Source organism: Protobothrops mucrosquamatus, unplaced genomic scaffold (assembly GCF_001527695.2).
Source record: "Protobothrops mucrosquamatus isolate PMUCROS unplaced genomic scaffold, P.Mucros_1.0 scaffold_36, whole genome shotgun sequence".
Classification (NCBI taxonomy): domain Eukaryota; kingdom Metazoa; phylum Chordata; class Lepidosauria; order Squamata; family Viperidae; genus Protobothrops; species Protobothrops mucrosquamatus.
Window position 1 is genome coordinate 592,388 of NW_015386112.1, and position 20,007 is coordinate 612,394.

Consider the following 20,007-nt stretch of genomic DNA (forward strand, 5'->3'; position numbering starts at 1 on the left):
TTAGTCTGGAATCCCTACGTAAGCATAAGAGGATGAAGTCTGACTGTCTTTGAAGGCTGTTGAGCCTTAGCTAGTCTGATTCAGGTGCAAACCGCCAGTCTAAGAAGATTCCTGTATTATAGGCTTGCACATGTTATAAATAGTTAATTGAACTCTTTGAGCGTGGATCTGATAGTTTGTGCTTGAAACATACTGACCCAAAGAGCTCTAATACTTTTCTTCATTATACAAGGGAGAGAATTGGCAGATTTTTCTTGCCACATATGCAAGAGTAGCAGAGAAATTTTATTCTATGTTCTGGCAGCCACATATAATTTAGACACTTATATTTGGAAATACTTCCAATGATTAAGGGAGTTGACAGTTAAAAATAGCATTTAGAAAAGAAAAATGGGATTATCTTTGAAAACAATTGTTTACCAGGGCTTGAAGCATGCCATCCATTACAATAATCCCCTCAATATTCTGAAAAGAGGATTTAGATAATGTTGAAAGGGTCCAATCCAGGAAGTCTGCCATTCTTTTTTGTCTGACATCAGGACGGGTAATAAACCTACATACAAAGAAAAAACACATGTTGCGCAAGTTACCTATTCAGAGCAATTCAACTGGTAACACATTTTTCCTGTTAGGCAAACTGTTTTTTTTTCCTAAAGGCAATTGTCCAATGGATGCTTTCCAACATATTTCAATTGGGAACATTCCAACTGTCAGTTTTTTAACTCTATCTTTTCTAAAGGAGGTCATAATGCACAAATATGAATTGTTACAGTACACATCAAATTGTCTTGAAATGGTGGAGGAAAGGAAAATAAAATAGAAAATCAATTATAGCACAATCATTTTTTGAAAGTATGCTTTAAAAAGTGTATTTCCCATTTTCCCATAACACACAATTTTCAGAATAGAATAGAATAGAGTTGGAAGGGACCTTGGAGGTCTTCTAGTCCAGCCCCCTGCTCAAGCGGGAGAACCTATACCATCTCAGACAGGTGAATGTCTAGTCTCTTCTTAAAAATCTCCATGGAGCGCCCACAATTTCTGGGGGTAAGCTGTTCCACTGGAACAGAAAAGAAGTGACTTTCTCCAAATCTTCTTTTTCTATTAGTAGGGAAGGTAAATCTTCCTCAAGCAGAGTGATTACATGGACACATTCATATAGTTTTAATGCAGAGTGATTTATATGGACACATTCATACAGTTTTCTTGGTAACAATAGGGACGTTATTTGTAATTACCTTTTTCCTGTTTTTTGTTTTTTGGATTTCTTTTGCCTTTGCCATCTAGCCTACAGTCCAGAAATGTCCTGATGATTTGACATTCAAAAATTAGCAAGCTCCAACCCATAGGGTTTTTTTTTTTAAATTAGCTAAGTTTGCATGGACCTGCCACCTAGTGTGATATTATATAAAAGCTAGCAGCAAAATAAAGAAGGTTATAATAATAATAATAATAATAAAGTTGGAAGGGACCTTGGAGGTCATCGAGTCCAACCCCCTGCTTTTTTCTAGTTCAAGGATTGCTAAGGAAATTGGGAAATGACTTGATCTTGGAAGTTAAGCAGATTCAGGCCTCAGCTATACTTATATTGAATGCAAGCTGATCTTGATTAGAAAGCCAATATTGTTATAGTATTGGTCTTTCCCAAAGTTCCCCCATGTTCTAGTTTATTCACAACCACAGAAGCTCACTGGATGACTTTGGGCCAGTCACTCTCTTATTTCAATCTATCTCAAATGGTTACATTATAGGGAAAAAAAGAATATTATGTACATTACCTTGGAATCCTCTATGAAAGGTGGGATGTAAAGATTATGTAAAATAAATAAACAAATCCCAGGAGCAAAAATATTTTTATATATGATTCTTCTAAATGAATGGTATAGGAAACCGTTGGATGAAATCTCTGACTTCTGGTTTGTTTTTTTAAACAAAAGCAATATTAATGTGGATTACAGGCTTCATATTGCTGTATTGTTTTATCAAATATGTTTTCAATGGATTTGTAATAATTCCTGTAAATCTAAAGCAATATATAAATGGACTTGCGCAAATGTCTTGAACTTCCCACTAGATATTACTAAAAAGATTCCAATATGCCTTGGCACAATATAAATTGTGCATATTTCAAAAATGACTTGGAAGACACTTCTGGTGAGGCCGTGGCATCTTAAGACATCTCTGTCAAAGCAGGACAGTGTTTATGGAAGACATCAGTGGCTGGATCCTGGATCCTGGGTGATGAAATCTCTCCGGAAAAAGGAGAAATTGTGAGATTGCCCACATGTACCCTGGACAGCTGATCCTCCTGATTAAACTGCAAGAACTGAGGTTTTTCAGTTGGTCTATGAGTTGAACAACTGGAAATCGAGGGAATATTCCACCTAGGCTCAAGAGTTGTAGCACAGCTCAATTGAGCCCCATTTCTTAATCACCTTTGGAGTTACTTTTTACTGCTTTTGAAATAATAAGAACCTTCAGAACAATAAGTTTCTATTGCATTCACTGGGTGAGTCTCTCCCTTTGTGAAATATGTTTTAAATGCAAATTTAAGGATTTAGAAAAATATTAATTTTTAGAATAAACAGCAAAAAGGTGTTTAGAATGTTGATTTTGGAATGTTCCAAATTTGCCTAAAGAGACAGATGGATTTGAAATAAGAATATGAAATTAATTATAAGAAGTCTTCCCAAGGGAAACTATAGTTGTTTTGGTTTGGGGGGAAAAACATGATAATCTAGGACTTTGAATGTTGGACACTAGAGGGAAATAGAAGAAATTAAAGATGACAATTAATGAAGAAGAATTTCAGATTTGACACACTAGAATAGAATGAAGCAAAATACTTTAACAGTGGATCTTTTATGGAGACTTGTGAACAATAGATTTGGACATTAATTTTAAAAATATCTAATATCATAGATGAATGGCATGAAAATGTTCTTTCAAAAGAAGAACAAGCTATATCAAATAAGATTGAGATTGATTTTAATATGCATTTAAACATGCAAGAATGATATGGAAAAATATGGAGGATATGCTGAATATACAAATGAAACTGGAAGATGTCTTGATATTTGAAAAAGAGAGACATGTATTATTTGGATAACTTTTCTTTTACTGGATTTATAAAAATCTGTTTAAAATTTTGAAGGATATTCTGAAAGGAGACCAAGAGAAGATGAAAAGAAATCAAGCTTGAGAACACCATTTGAAGGGATTAAAAGCCAAGATTTAAAAAATACAGAAAAGGAATACAGAATTGGCTTATTTGATCAAGGTTGTAATAGCTATGTAATTATCTCTGATAGCCTTTAATGGATTTTTGCTGACCAGGAATGAATGGTGAAGTTTTAAGATTTTGTTTATAGTTAAGAAATGAGATATGGGAAGAAAAAAGTGTTTGTTGCATTTTAAGAAAATGGGATAAGTTACTAAAATTATTTGTACTTGTCACGATGAAGAAGGAAGTTACTTCTTTTTCAGTTATTTCTATATTTTATTTCTAATTCTGCTCTTTCTATTTGTCCTTTTCAATCTTATTTTGTGTAGTCTCTATTAGTTTTTATTTTTTATAATTCATTAACAAAAAATATTTTATTAAATGATTTGGAAGAGTTGCTTCAAATCTCATTTAAGTCCAACAGTTCTCACTTATTCATTAAGATGTACACATTTTTTTTTCAACCTTGCACAGAAGCCTGGAAAAAAATGGATGCTTTAATGAAAAGTAGAGAGAAGCTATAATTGCTATAATTATACGAGATCCAAACACTTTAAACAATATTCAAACCATATGTGACCCTAGATTATATGTTCATAGACTGTGAAGGTAGATCTATTTTCTACATTTTTTAAAAAAAAATCATATTTTAATATATTCCCATTACATAGTAGAGCTAAGTTGTAACTTCTGAGCATTTTTACCAGTGTAAAGCCTGTACAAAAAATAAAGCATTATTAGATGTAGTTGTAAAGCATTATTAAAATAATTTATAAATACTTTTATTTGTAAGGCCATTTGACTTGTCACAACTCTGGTTGCAAACAACAATAAAAATGGAATACAAAAAATAATTAGCTAAAGAAAAAGCAAACAATACCATGGACGAAACAACCCACTTCATGTATTTTTGTCACAATGTTGTTGTTAATTTGAAACAAACATCAGTGTGGAGGGAAGAAGAAGAGTTAAGTCATTGAAGGTATTTAACAAATGTTGGCATTTACATGAAAGCTGGGACATGACCGTTCAAGTAAAGACAACGATAGAAAAAGCCCGAGCAGCATTCTTCAAAATGAAAAAGGTCTTCTGCAGTCACGACATAAGCCTAAGACTGAAAATCAGGCTTGTCAGATGCTATATTTTTTCTATCCTGTTCTATTGAGTAGAGAGTTGGTCTCTGACAGAAGGCCACCTGAAGAGACTAGAAGCATTTGAAATGTGGATTTACAGGCAGCTGTTACGTATAAGCTGGGTTGACAAGATCAGAAATGAGGAGGTGATAAGCCGCCTGGGAAAGCCAAGGGAAATGATCAAAACAATTAAAAAACGAAAATTAGAATATTTCGGACATGTGATGTGACACCTAGAAAAATACAGCATACTCCATTTAATCCTCCAGGGAAAGATTGAAGGCAAACGAGGTCCAGGCAGAAGAAGAACATCGTGGCTTCAAAATCTAAGGGACTGGCTTGGACAAAACTCAGCAGCACTTTTTCGTGCGGCTGCTGATAAAAATAGGATCGCCAACATGATTGCCAACATCCGATAACGGATATGGCACAAGAAGAAGAAGAAGAACAAATGTTGGCATGATATCTCAAAACTATTAATTGTTCTGCATACCCTTAATACAAAGACAGATGCATTTCATTTGTATACTGGTCTATCTTTTATCACAGTCTTAAATTAGCCTTTTTGGACACATTATGTAAGACCAAGCTCTCTAGAAATGGCTTTAATGCTGGGAAAGGAAAGAACTGGATGACCAGAAAAAATGGTCTCAGTTACAGTGGTAAGAGGTCTACTGTTAGAAGATCTGAAAAACCAGATCAGGAACAGATCATCATGGAGGAAATCATCATGGTGTTGATTGCTAAGAGTCCACCAACTTGATATCATCATCATCACTATATTATTATTATTATTATTATTATTATTATTATTATTATTATTATTATTATTATTATTATTATTATTATTATTACTACTACTACTACTATTACTATTTACAGTATTTACTGACTCTTAACATAAAAAAGATTCTACTAAGACAGATGATTTGACAGAAATCCCTAATAACCTGGCTAACGCATCTCTCTTTTTAGCACAGTTATGAAAAATACTGTATTTAATTTGGAATAACTCATTGAATTTCCATGGTACTGAAATATTTGAATGTCATTTACATGTACACATTTTTTATAATAATAGTTCAGCACTGTAAGACTGCAGCCAGAACAGGATCACTAGGAGGGGGGGGGAAGGTATCGATATGCTACAAGGATGCTCAAGTAAACAAACATTTGTGGGATGGGGAAGAGGAGATGAAGAATCAATCATATGTGAACTGACTATTAGTTGTCTCCAGAAGCCATGAAATGGTGGGAGTTAATCAGAAAACATTAAGAGAAATGACAACGTTGAGGATTTAAGTTAACTTTCTTAGGCTCTCTATTAGTTATAACAAAGCTTAATATTGCAGCCATCACGGTTGGCAGGCTTGTCTCCCATTCTACCCTCCTACAGTGTAGGTGGAGACTAAGAAAACCTCACAGTAATCTTTCTTGGAAGCAGAGTGACTCCAAATCACAATGCCTACAACCTTCACATATTTTGTTACCCAAACTGGTGACCACACTGATTTCTCCACCCTTTATTAAACATATAAATAACATTTACATATAGAGACACACCAACCCTACACAACATACCCACACTGATAAATTTGCCATATTGTCAACTCTATTGGCAGGGATAGCAACAGAAAAAAAACTTTTGAGCAACTTTGGCCATGAGAAAATTCTGAAGGTTTACCCCTTCTTTATATAAGTAGTCCTCGACGTACAACCAAAATGGAGACTGCTCATGATAGCTGTATGTCAATCAACTTTACAATCTTTTTTGTGGTAGTCATTAAGCAAATGCGGTGATCATTACGACAACCAATGGTTCACTATGAGACTAATTTTTACGAAAATCAGAAGAAAGTGCTGGCTTTCGGCAAAACCATCCTAAAACGTGATCATATGAATCCAGAATGCTGGAAATGGCCATAAATGCAGCTGTGCTGCCAAGCACCCAAAGTTCAGTCACATGACCGTTGAGGAAGCCTGGCCATCGGCACTTCAACCCCATTTTTGGGATCATAACTTGACCGGTTGCTATGTGGCTGATCGTAAATCAAGGATTATATTTAATGAAGAAAATTACCACACAGTTGGCACCATTAGTAAGCTTACTTCTTACCCTGAAGCAAATTCTCATACTGCTATTGTGTATATTGACTTAAGGGCTTACTTATTCATATTGCAAATGTATACGACTGCCCATTGGAACAAGTCTAGGCTTATTGATAATGGTACATTTTTTTAAAAGAAGTTTTATATTCTTCTCTATCAGCACAAGAAACTTACTTTGAGACCAGGACCGCAGCTGCATCACGAGACTTATCACTTACAACAAGGTATGACTAAAAGAAAGAACAGATTTGAGTTGAAATTTATTATATTAAAATTGATCGTACAAAGTAAATTATATGAAAAAAGTTTACTTAATGTGTATGTGTGTATGTGCGTATGCAAGTCAGGATGGATGAAAAGTTGAGAAATTTGAGAAGGATAATTAAAAAAAACAATTTTTATATAGAATGTTAAGCTAGCATATAAATAAAGTGCCAAACAATCTGCAAAATTCAAAGATGTGGAGGATAGGCACTTGTAAACAAAACTGTCTTCAAAACTGCTTTAGGAACAGTTTTTTTAAAGTGCCCTCTGAACTTTCTTTTTCAACATTTATATGCACAGAATCATAAAATGCATATTTCTAAACAGTATACTTGTTTTAAACTCTGCAGCATATTACAGTGTTACTAGAGGGTCATGAATTAGAAAATAAAGTATGCAACATCAAAACAAAGACACAGTGGCTTTTAAAAGGACACTTACCTTCTTTATCAAAACTGATCCTATACATAAGATTCCCCTCAAATCAATTAGTATACAATAAGCTTGAAAGATTGTTATGATAAATTGTATAGTAAAATACATAGAATTACCCAGATTAAGCAGAAAGGAACTGCCTTTATGTTTAAGTTACAATCACTTTTTTCAAGTGAAAGAAACCATTCTATAAATCATGATTTTTATGCAACTATACCTACTTTTGCTACTGCCAGAATTCGATCCATTGTTGATACACGGGGGCATCCTTCTATGGAAGCAATATTTCCATCTAGCCGTGCCAAATCAAATGGGATTAAACATGTTACAGATAACCACAACAACAGCATGTAACGAGTCTCCCAGATCTAACAAGGCAGAAAAAGAATCAGGGTAAAATACATAGTGAATGTTCTCAGAAAACATCCAGTGTACAATGTAAAAACTATTTCTACTTGCAAAATCGAGATAGAAAATAGATAATAAATTAAGACAAATATGAGAAAAAAATGAGACATATTTGGTTATGTTAGGATTTGGATTATGTTGAACCCAAAGATAATATAAACATAAACACTAGAGTTATGGAAAAATACTTTGAATGCAAAACATTTTAATCTCAAAATGGGTTCTGATATCTGAAATGCTCCTGGCACTTGGAATAGATTGTTTCAAACTTGAAAAAAACTGTTTATAGCTCAAAACATCTTGCATTTGACATATTTTGTTTATCTCTTGCAAAGACCCATAAGTAGACAAATTCTGAAACAGTTTTGCCAGCCCATTAACTTTTACCAAGTTAATAGCAGATAATTTTCAAACTGCAACTCAGAAACAAAAAGGAATTGTGACCATGTATGTCTCTAAGAAGAATGATTAGCATTCATCAAATCTAACCTAGCTAACTTGTTATTTAGTAACAAGTATTGAATGCAAACGTTGTTCGGGGGGGATTGTGTCTCATCATCCTAATATTGTATTTGCCTTCTGGTAAGGTTGCGTCATCAAAAAGGCATCATAATATGCAAATAGAATAGGGTTTTATTCAAGCAATGTAAATGAAGGCAAAGATATTTTTTTATACTCTGATACATTAATTACACCAGACATGTCAAACACAAGGCCCGGGGGCTGGATGCGGCCCGTGAAGTGGTTTCATGTGGCCCGCGAAGCCATCCTGGAAACAGTGAGGGAATGGCCCCCTCTGCCTTGGCTCTGGCCCAGCCGGCCGGGAGCCAATGTACAATTTTGTGGTGGGCATCTATGTTGAAACGCATTCAGTCTTAGCTCCACAAGGCCGTCTGAAAACAACGAGAAACCAGCCCCTGCCGTGTCGGCCCTGCCCCCTGGGTGCATGCTGGGGAGGTGTCACCCTTTGTGAGGAATGAAGAAATGCACCATCGCCTGGAAGTGGCCAGCAAATGGCCCTCGCCTACTTCACCTATTCGGCTTGATGGGCAGCGGGGGAGGGGTTTTGGCAAGCAGCGGGGCGCTCTCCTTACAGCGCCAAAAAGCTGAGCCGGGCGGCACGAATCCAAAAAGAAGTGCGAGGCCGCCCAGCCCCCAGCCTGCCCAGTTTCGGCAGGCAGCAGGGCGCTCTCCTCACAGCGCCAAGAGCTGAGCCGGGTGGCGCGAATCTGATGAGAAATGCAATGCTGCCTAGCCCCCAGTCTGCCCAGTTTCAGCAGGCAGCAAGGTGCAAAGCTGATGAGCTTCGCACCACCCAGCTCAACCTCTTGGCGCTGTGAGGAGAGCACCCCTCTGTCTGCCGAGACCGGGCAGGCTAGGGGCTGGGCGGCATTGCGCAGGTAATGTTGACTCTCACGCTGCTCATGGCATCCCCTCTCCCAGAGCCCACCAAGCCAGATATGTGAAGTAGGTGAGGGCCATGTGCTGGCTACTTCCAGGTGATGGTGCATTTCTTCATTTCTCACGAAGGGTGACACCTCCCCAGTTGCGTTTCTTGTCTGTTTTTCTCCCTCCCTCATCTCAAATATTTTCCCACCACTCTGTACTTAGGAAGGAAGGAAGGAAAGAAGGAAAGGGAAGGGAGGGTCTGAGGGAACTCCTGCCTTAGTCCTGCCCTGCTGCCCTTTCATCATCCCTTTGCCCCCTCCTCCTGGGGGTCTCTCATCCTATTGTTAAGGAAGCTTTGGATACAAAGCCAGGTCTCCTCCCATGGAGAGGGAATGGGCCTCCCTCTGACTTTGCCCTCGTACCCATCATGAGCAACCTGGCTAAGGAGAGCAAGCACAGCAGCAGCAGCCTTGAGGAGGAGATAAGTGCAGCTGGGCACCCCCTGGGGGAAGTGGGGCTGGGCTTAGTGCTGTGGGTGCTCGAGGGCCAGGCTGGGCGTTTGACCTCTGCTGCCCAGGGCTCCGAGTAGCCTGCACCACCTTCCAGCCCCCCCCGCATGGCCTGAGAGGAACAGTGAGGCTCCTCCAGTGGACCATGCCTTGGCACTTGGCCTGGTCCCACCCCCTTCTGCCAGAGACTCTCAGATCTGTCCCACTCCTGCCCAGGCCCCCACAGGCACCCTTGAAGCGAACTATGTAGAGCTGGCTATGCCCACCCAGTTGGCCACACCCATTCCATCCACACCCACCCAGTAGGCTGTACCCACCCTGGCCACACCCACCCGTCCCAAGGGCAACCGCAATGCTGATGCGGCCCTCATGAAATTGAGTTTGACACCCCTGAATTACACTAATACAAATCTTATACTAGTTCTCTACAAAAGGTGCAAAGAAAGTACCTGGCAGGTACAAAGTTAAGTACATAACATATTTTAAGGATCAATATACAGAAAGGAAAAAATATTCTTTAAAATCTTTATACACATGCAAGCATATAAAATGTCAAAATTCAGCCATTTCAATGGCTGGGAGACGAAGACAAGAAATTCTAACAAAGACTAGCACCACAACTGAAAATATCTCTCCCCTGGCTACATAAATGAACATGCAAAAAGCTGCTTATATAAAGTAGTTATATTATTCATTATCATCTCTGTTTTAATACTGACAGCAATACCAAGACTTGGGAAATCTTTCAGCAGCCTGCTTTTAGTGTGGACAGTGACTGTTATAATGGGATGAGCTCATTCATAGAGAGGACTTTAGGTAACAAGAACATACCTCATAGTCTTTTGGATTCTGAGCTACAAGCATATTTAGAACAGGCTGTACGTCTGCTACTTCATGAGGAAATAGTCGCAAGAAGGTTTTATATCCTCGTACCTAGGTGAACAAAAAGATTTCCAGTTTAATGATTCATCTCCATTTATGGAAACGTAAAAATAAATTTAATTAACTCAAGGGAGCTTTCAAGTTATGCATTTGCAATAGGCAAACAGTTAATGTTTATGTAATCAATACAATGATAATAAAGTATCAATAATAGTAAAAAATATAAAACGATTACAATTCAATTACATATATATAAGGATGTAATAAAAAGGAGAGGGAGTTGTTAGGCTTTGTGGAGCTTATTTAAGGACTACTAGCTTTTCAATTACAAACTATGAAAGAGCAATTCTATAAAGCCTAGTGCTCTCCATAAGCCACTGCAAAAATACAGGGTTCCAAACCATTCATCTGACAGTGACTATATTATGAATGACTGTCCCTCTTTTATCTGATTTGAGATAAGACAATATGCAAGTAAGGCCATGTTACTAATATATTCAAAATTAATTTTACCTTTGAAATAATGTAGAGAAATTGAAAGGCCAGATGAATTAGAAGAGGAGGAGATGCTTCATGTCGGATAATATCTAGCAGCAAATTCAACATCCACTCTAGGGAAAACACAGGTAGATGGGTGAGGTGATAAGGGAAATGTTGGTTTGCAAAAATTTTTCAACAATTGAAACACTATTTCTTCATTCACTCCTTGGCTTTTTGTCTCCCACTGAAGAACCTCACGAATATGTGTCAGAATGGATTACCTAATTTGTTTCATGGAAAACACATGTTACTGTTACTATCTGACACAGTGGCTTTTTTCAAATATATGAAATGTTGTCACAAAATAGAGGGAGAGATTGGACTTATTCCCTATTTCCCAGAATCAAGAGGCTGAAGGGAACAGATATCTACAGAAACCTGCCAGCTGTATGAATGTGAGCTGGTTTTTGTTGTTATTGTTGTTTAGATTTTTTTTTTTTTGCTGGGAGGGAGGGAGGGAGGGAGGGAGGGAGAGAGAGAGAGAGAGAGAGAGAGAGAGAGAGAGAGAGAGAGAGAGAGAGAGAGAGAGGAGAGAATCTTTCCTATTCTCCTTCTTGTCTTAATCTCTATTAATGATATGAAACTGGAAGTGTATCGATTTCTTTAAGTAAAGCTGCTTTCAGAGGCAAGTATATTCTAGGCAGAGAAGTCCTACACACTGGATTAGAAAGAATCTTCTACTACCCATTCTTAAGGGAAAAAAATCAGTATCATCCATGCTAATAAAAAAAATGAGATTTTATCAAAAATTTATAGAATCTCAATATTTACCTAAATGGGGATCCAAAAGATGAGGCTGTTCCTGGTATTTATCCATTATAACTGAAAACACACAAACAAACAAAAAACATATTCAATTATCAAGCATTTTTTAAAATGTGAAAATGACGTATCAATGGGTTTGGCTTTAAGAAAAGTCTTCCCTAAGATTTTGAAATCTAGTTAAGTCTGCTGTGACTTTTTAAAGTGCAGGTAGCCCTTGACTTATGACCACAATTGGTATCAAAATTTCCACTGCTAAGCAAGGTGGTTGTTTAGTGAGTCCTGCCTAATTTTATGACTCTCTTTGCCGTGGCTGTTAAGTAAAACCACTGCAATAAGTGAGTAACATGGTCCTTAACCAAGTCCGGCTTCCCCCTTTGACTTTGTTTAAAGCCAGCTGGGAAGGTCATATGACACCCACACACCCACACACACCCCGAGGATGCTGCAACTGTTGTAAATACATGCTGATTGGGAAGCATTTGAATTTTGATCACATGACAGTAGGAATGTTGCAATGGTCCCAAGTGTGAGGACCAGTTCTAAGTCCCTTTTTCAATGCTATTGTAACTTTCAATGGTTGTTAAATTAATGGTTGTTAAGTCGAGGATTACCCATGCAGCAAATTAGAAAACAGTACTAAGGGTTGGGAGATAACCTTTCGTTTTAATTTCTATTGCTATTTTAGCTTTGTCCCTTCTTTTGATTTTTTTATACATTAAGACTAAGACTTAATTAAAATAATAATGAACTTGAATTACATTTACAGAATTAAATTTTTCTTCTTGAATTTGTGATGTTTTATAATAAATTATTTTTATAATATTCAGTATTCAATAATATTCAATCTTTTATGTTTATTGTGTGCCACTTAAATAAAGCATGCCACTTGAATAAAGTACACTTGATAAAAAAAATAAGCAATGTAAACATTGCTACATGAGAGATATTGTTTAAATGTGTTATAAACAGCATCCTAATAATTAAAGATTACACATTTTATATTTAAAAAAATGAAAATGAATGAACTCAAATGTACAAATTAATGATCTGTATCTTAGTGAGATCTTTTGTTCTGGAACTTTTTATGGTATGTGTTAGAAAAGGAAGGGGATCAAGGTTATATATGCACGGCCCTTGGGATTTGTTGCAAAGACTGGATAGCTAGATCATACTAGGATATTTCTTTTTTTCCCCCTCCTTTTAAGTTCAAGATCCCAAAGTTTCCAAAGCTGTTCCAGTAAACACAGAATGGGAAAAGGATGGCCTACAGAGCACTGAGAGCCTATAGCCCTTTTCCTCCATCCTCTACAATCCAACAAAATCAGTATGACAGTGCAGTTTCTCACCTATTTTTTGTGAAGACAGAATTAAACAGCTGTGTTCAGCCACCAGCAAGTTTAACACAATATTAACATTAAAAAAATAACCCCGTACTTTCCCCAAAGTGGAGAAAACAGGCCAAAGATTTTAGCCCTTTCCCTAACACACTTTATTCCACTTAACTGACCAGTGAATATATATTCACATTTAAGAATACCATTCTTAAATGACAAAGATCGTGGTTACTATTATAAAAATATGCTAATGGCTTACTTTGTACAGAATTATATCCATCCATTCGTAGTCAGTGCACTTTCACTGCACTGTGTTACATTAACAACAGGAGGCAAGTACTGGATGACCACTTCCTTTTGGAATTTGTCAGACATACTGCCTGCCTCCTGGTACTCAGTGAAACCGAAAACACTTCATCGGATATACACTGAATAAAAATAGAGAAATTCCCTCCCCCACCAAGGGGCAGTGGAAATAATATACAGGGCCATTATATAATATCTGTATTTCTCTACTCCAAATGCTTAAGAGAAATTAGATTGTATGTACTATTGCAGCAACTACTGTAGTATGACAAGTCCTCACTAGAGGGCAATCCAAGATAAACAATTGAATAACAATACTGGATAAGCAAGCAAAACAAAATATGCTTTTAACCCTCATACATAATGTATTTGGGTTAGGGTACCAGGTTAGAAACTCACAGAAGACTATGAGTTCTAGTCCCATATTAGCCATGAAAGCCAGTTTGGACCGGTCACTCTTTCAGCCCAATTCACTTTACAGGGTTGCTGTTGTGGAGGAAAGGAGAAAGGTGTGTTGGATATGTTTGCTGCTTTTAGTTATTTGTCAAAATAATAAAGGCGGGGAATATATACATAAATAAATTTAATTAATTAATTAATATGGCTACCCAGCTTGCAAACTGCAACTCTGGGTGGCTAAAACAGGATTAAAAACAAAAATAAAACCAGCAGCATAAAATCAACATAGAACAATATAACTGAAGGCCACCCTACAATCATAATTACAGAACTATATGCAAGGTAACCAAAATTTGATTTATTTTCAAAGCAGCGTAACAATAAAAATGAGCATTACAACTTTTTACAATTGAGAGTACAGCTTCCTGATGAGTTCCAAGTCAGAGCTTGTTAAAATTCATGATAATATCCCAGTCTGGAGCAAATTAATCCTTTAAACTAAATGTAATTAAACCACTAACCACAATTGTAAAAGAAACCGTACTCTGGGTACTTTTATACACATATCTATTAGAAGGATTAACTGTAATAGTACTAATTCAAACAAAAGTAAGTTAAATGCACAAAAAAAGAGAAGATGCAAACAGTACACCTGGTTCTATGGCTATTGAAATTTATATAGGTTATCGATTATATTAGGTTTCCTAAAACAGCCTTAAAATAGCAAAGAGTTGTTGAAATCTACAACTCTGGATTATTTCTAAATCATATTTATCACCTGTAGGAATATAATGACCAGGATAGAAATCTTCCTTCTAATTAAATTAATGATGTATTAGATTACTTTTTTAACACCACTTACTAAAACATTTACAGGTAGTGCTTACGTAGAGACTGAAAATGGGATTGACAACTCCATCACAAGGCGACATGTTTGTAAAGTGAAACATCATGTGTCAGTGTCTGACTTATGACATCAGTTCCAGTTACGGTCATTAAGGGAATCACTCATAGACATTAAGTGCAGCGTTACATGACTGTGGCTTCCAACTTCCTACCAATTTTCCCACTAACTTGGCTTATCAGACCTGGTTTCTGATGTAAATGGTGAACAAATAACCATAGGATGCTGTGTACTGGTTGCTAAGGTCCCAAAGCGCTATCACATGACTGCAGGGAAGCTGCAATGGCCATAAGTTCAAAGACCAGTTATAAATTTCCTTTTCCAGCACTGTCATAACTTTGAACAGTGGCTGAATGAGCATTTCTTAGGCAAAGTCTACTTGTATTATTAGTAATGATTTACATAAAAAGATTATGAAGTAACAAAGTTAGCATAAAAGCAAAAGCTAACATCTCCATTATTGTTCTGTTAATGGAATAGATTTTATAGAGCAGGGCTTTCCTACTTCCCCAATTTCGCTACAGCCCCTCACTCAATCACTCTCAATGTCTCAATGTCAATGTCTCAATGTCTCTTCCTATAGGATCCAACAATTTTCAGAATTATTTAGGATACCATTGTGGGACTACATATTTAATAAACTAGGATCTTAAATGCTACTTTTATTGTTAAAACTCTTGGCAGTCCATTAATTTTTAATCAACCTCACCAGCTATTAAATGCAATCATTTAAGAATACTTTTGCACACGCACATACACACACACACACACACACCATCTATCTCCCTCACAGAGCAACTCTGGTCAATGTACAAATAGACAAAAAACATAAAAGCTATATATAAATATAATAAAAACAGTTAAAAACAAGAATAAAATAATTAAAATTAAAAAGGAGAGGAAGGGGCTTCAAAACAGTGTGCTCCTCTGTGAATTCCAATTGAGTCATTACCCTTCCTAATGAAAATAAAATAGAATACAGCTAGAAGGGACCTTGGAGATCTTCTAGTCCAGCCCCCTGCTCAAGCAGGAGAACCTATACCATCTCAGACAAGTGACTGTCTAACCTCTTCTTAAAAATTTCCAGTGATGGAGCACCCACGATTTCTGGAGACAAGTTGTTCCACTGGTTAATTGTCCTCACTGTCAGGAAGTTTCTCCTTAATTCCAGGTTGCTTCTCTCTTTCATCAGTTTCCAACCAATGTTTCTTGTCCTGCCCTCTGGCGCTTTGGTGAATAACGTAACCCCATCTTCTTGGTGGCAGCCCCTCAAATACTGGAATACTGCTATCATGTCTCTCCTATTTCTTCTTTTCTTTAGATTAGACAAACCCAAGTCCTGCAGCCGTTCTTTGTATGTTTTAGTCTCCAGGCCTTTAATCATCTTAGTTGCTCTTCTCTGAAATTTTTCCAAACTCTCAACATCTTTTTTGTGATATAGTAACCAAAATTGGCTGCAGTATTCCAGGTGTGGTCTTACTAGGGTTTTATAAAGAGGTACTAATACTTCGCGTGATCTTGATTCTATGCCTGTTTATACAACCCAGGATTATATTAGTTTTTTTGGCTACTGCTGCACACTGCTGGCTCATAGTCAAGTGATCGTCCACTAGGACTCCAAGGTCCCTCTCACAGTTACTGTTTTTAAGACAGGTCTCATCCAATCTGTAGTTGTACCTTTGATTTTTCCTGCCTAAATGTAAAATTTTGCTTTTTTCCACATTGAAACTCATTTTGTTGGATAGAACACATTGTTCAAGTTTGTCAAGATCTTTTTGGATCCTGAGTTTGTCTTCTGGAGTGTTGGCTACTCCTGACAGTTTGGTGTCATCTGCAAATTTGATGAGTTTTAACAAGCCCGTGCTGGCTAATAGTTATAACTTTGTTTCTAGTTCGCAGATGTTTTTTGATTATCTTTTCTAGGATCTTCCTAAGTATTGATGTTAAACTGATTGGTCTGTAGTTTCCTATGTCCGTTTTTTTCCCTTTCTTGAAGACGGGAACATCAGCCCTTTTCCAATCCTCAGGTATTTCCCCGGTGTTCCAGGATTTATGAAAGATGTGGTACAATGGTTCTGATATAACATTTGCCAGCTCCTTCAGAACTCTGGGATGTAATCTGTCGGGTCCTGGTGATTTATATTCATCAAGATTGAATAGGTGTTCTCTTACCATTTTCTTGCTTATTTTAATTTTTGTTTCTAGTTTGTCTTTTGTAGTGGTTTTTTTGGTATGTTGGGCTACAGTTTCCTTTTGGGTGAAGACTGATGCAAAGTATGAGTTAAGCAGCTCTACTTTCTCTGTTGCCTGTTATTTCCTTGCCATCTTCTCTCTTTAGTGGACCTACAATTTCCTTGACTTTTTTCTTGCTGTTAATATGTTGGAAGAAACTTTTTTTATTATTGTTGATTTCTGTTGCAAGTCTTTGTTCGTTCTGAGCCTTTGCTTTCCTGACTTCATGTTGCATGTTCTGGCTGTCTGCTGATAATCAGCCTTAGTTATGTGTCCCTCTTTCCATTTTTTGTATTTGTCCTTTTTGTCTTTCAGTTTGTCAGAGAGATAGTTGTGCAGCCATGTTGGTTTCTTCTTGAATTTCTTGTTTTTCTTTTTCAGTGGTATTGTGCCGGTATGGGCTTTTATGATCGCATTTTGCAGTTTCCCTCGCTTCTTGGATTGTTTTCCCCATTAGGATTTTCATCCATGGAATCTTTCCTAGATTCTCTCTGAGTTTGTTCAAATTAAAATGTAAGAGTTCATTTTAGTAGAAAAAGTTACTAGGCTGAGACTAAGAGAATTTTATATTCACATTTAAGTTCTACTTTATTGATGAACTAGAAAAAATACTTAGTTAGTAAATAAAGGGAAATGAATAGTCTTAAATGATTACTCTTATACTGCACTTGGCAAACAATGGAAATAACATTTCCAATTATTTATACAAATAGCACGCACACAAATATTTCTAATAAAGATCCTGACCAAAATTGATTTTTAATTGTCCCTAAGTTTTTACCTTTTTAAAAAAAATATTATCTCATACCTTTAAATTTTTCAAGAACCCTTTCTCGTAGTATCAGATCTTCATATACCAATCTAAGATGATTAATCATCTCCTGCATTTCTTGACTCTCTGTAAAACTTTCAAGTATGTTTCCTTTCGCGATGACATCAGGCTCCAAGCATTTTTTGTCCTCTTGATCGCATCCATCATTGTTCATCTCATTTAAAACCATCTCCTTTCTGATAAATTATTTTCTAGCAAAATGAAAGCAAATTAACATTAAAGTTAGAGTTAAAATTATTCATTTGTTTCATAATAACAATCCATAACAGAAGTACAGGTAATCCTTATGATCACAATTGGAACTGGACTTTCTGTTATAAAGCAAGATGGTTGTTAAGTGAATTGTGCCCAATTTTACCACTTTTTTGCCATAGTCATTAACTGAATCAATGTGGTTAAGTGAATCACAAAGTCATTAAGCAAATCCATTTTTCCCCATTAGACCTCACTCCATTTTAGAGAGATCTAAGACTTTTTGATCCAAACTGGACTATGACTATTCTATCTTCAAAATAAAGACAATTAACAGTAGCATACAAAGAAGAGTTATTTCTATTAAAATATGTGACAATTTTCCCTCCCATCTCTTTCCTTAAATATAAATAAATAAATTTCAGAGAAGCTTTAACTATGAGGAAGGATATATGTTTTGTATGCAGAGGGTCCAGCTTTAATCCATAAGGTAGATTTAGGAAAGGGTCATAAAACAAAAGATTAAGAACATCCACAGCAAATAATTGGAGCGTTAATGAAGTATGAGACCTTTTTCTTGGTTTTCCTATAATATACCACTCAAAAAATCAACAGGAATTAAAAATGGATACTGACATAATTAAGATCCACTGAAATTCATATGTAGTAAAGACCATTATAAAGTAAGTAAAGAATTTATTTTGAGAAAAAAGTGGAATGTCCCCAAAAAGGAATGGAAATCAGATAAATTATAATGCCTCTTCTATTAAATTATTTAAAATGTTAAATTAAGTTTATTCAGTAAAAGGAAAGATGAGACAGACTGAAGAAATGGGCCATGGATATATTGTAACAGGCTCAGAAAGCTACTGATGCTATTTATTTATTTGTTGCACTGTCAAATGATCATGGGTGACTCTGCAATATAAAAGCACAATAAGATACAAATAATGCAAAGTATATCTATATACACCAATATGACAATGGCATTTTAGTTATGTCATTTATATATTAGAGATGGGCTATATTTTTGCAGACAAATATATTTGGGGTTTTTTCAATTTATATAGCCTTCCATCTCACAATAGTAACTCACAACATTTAAAAACAACACAATAACTTAATATAAAATGTAAACAACAATCAAGAAGCTGTTGTGTGGTTTGTATGGTTCATGCTTATAGAAAAACTTAAAAATCAGTACTTAATACTCTTTCTTCCACTAATGGACTTCATGCACACTTTTTTTAAACGACTGGATTCAGTTGAGACAAAAATCAAATTCATAATTCTCGACTGTATTTTTGAGAATATACCTCTTAAAAATTTATCGCTCTATGTATTTTTTCTACATGGTATGCCAAATTTCCTTATTCCTCACATTAAGCAAGGAACACAAATTATATTTACAGCCTTTAATTATATAGTCCAGGGGTAGTCAACCTTGGCTCTTTTATGACTCGTGGACTTCAACTCCCAGAATTCCTGAGCCAGCACAGCTGGCTCAGGAATTCTGGGAGTTGAAGTCCACGAGTCATAAAAGAGCCAAGGTTGACTACCCCTGTATAGTCTATACCTCTTCAGCCCCAAGCTACATTTTGTACAATAAACTTTATTCAAGTATATCTTTAGAATAAAAAGGTCAATCTTAATCACAAAGGTTAAATGCAATGTGTGGGCTGAGACTGCACGCACAGACACAGAAGTACTGGTGCAAGCAGTACAATATATATGTCCACATATACACGCAATCTTTTCACTAGGTGTCTTGGGGTTAGTCGTTCACTTTCGGGTCCCACAAACTCACAAGTTTGTAATGGGGAAATACGGAAGGAAGGAGCACTATGTATATCACCTCCAGCTATTGAAGGCAGCAAATAAGTCTTCAGAAAGTTCACTGAATAAACAATATCACTCATCTCATCTCATTTCTTTCTTTCTTTGGTCCCTTGATTTTCCTTTCACAATCCTTTCCATGTTTTATTTATAGTAACTGGTGTTTAGGCTGCCTTAGTTTGAATAGGGTCCAATCTAGTCAATACTTATTTGCTTAGTCAATACTTATTTGCTTAGTCAATACTTAGTTTGAATAGGGTCCAATCTAGTCAATGCTTATTTGCAATAATTTCTATCAACCTAAGTGAGCACCAA

At 36.3% G+C, this 20,007-nt stretch overlaps 1 protein-coding gene across 1 annotated transcript in view; it reads right to left on the reverse strand.

Annotated features, from left to right (window-relative positions):
* TBCD (tubulin folding cofactor D) overlaps positions 1–20,007 on the reverse strand; it is a 152,298-nt gene that overhangs the window by 131,584 nt on the left and 707 nt on the right. The window contains exons 2-8 of the mRNA XM_015810193.1: positions 17,641–17,855; positions 11,664–11,714; positions 10,866–10,963; positions 10,302–10,403; positions 7,386–7,532; positions 6,640–6,695; positions 421–553 (exon numbers count right to left, since the gene is read on the reverse strand). Of these exons, the coding sequence (XP_015665679.1) occupies positions 421–553; positions 6,640–6,695; positions 7,386–7,532; positions 10,302–10,403; positions 10,866–10,963; positions 11,664–11,714; positions 17,641–17,833 (780 nt within the window). The 5' untranslated portion in view covers positions 17,834–17,855. The remainder of the gene's footprint in view (positions 1–420; positions 554–6,639; positions 6,696–7,385; positions 7,533–10,301; positions 10,404–10,865; positions 10,964–11,663; positions 11,715–17,640; positions 17,856–20,007) is intronic.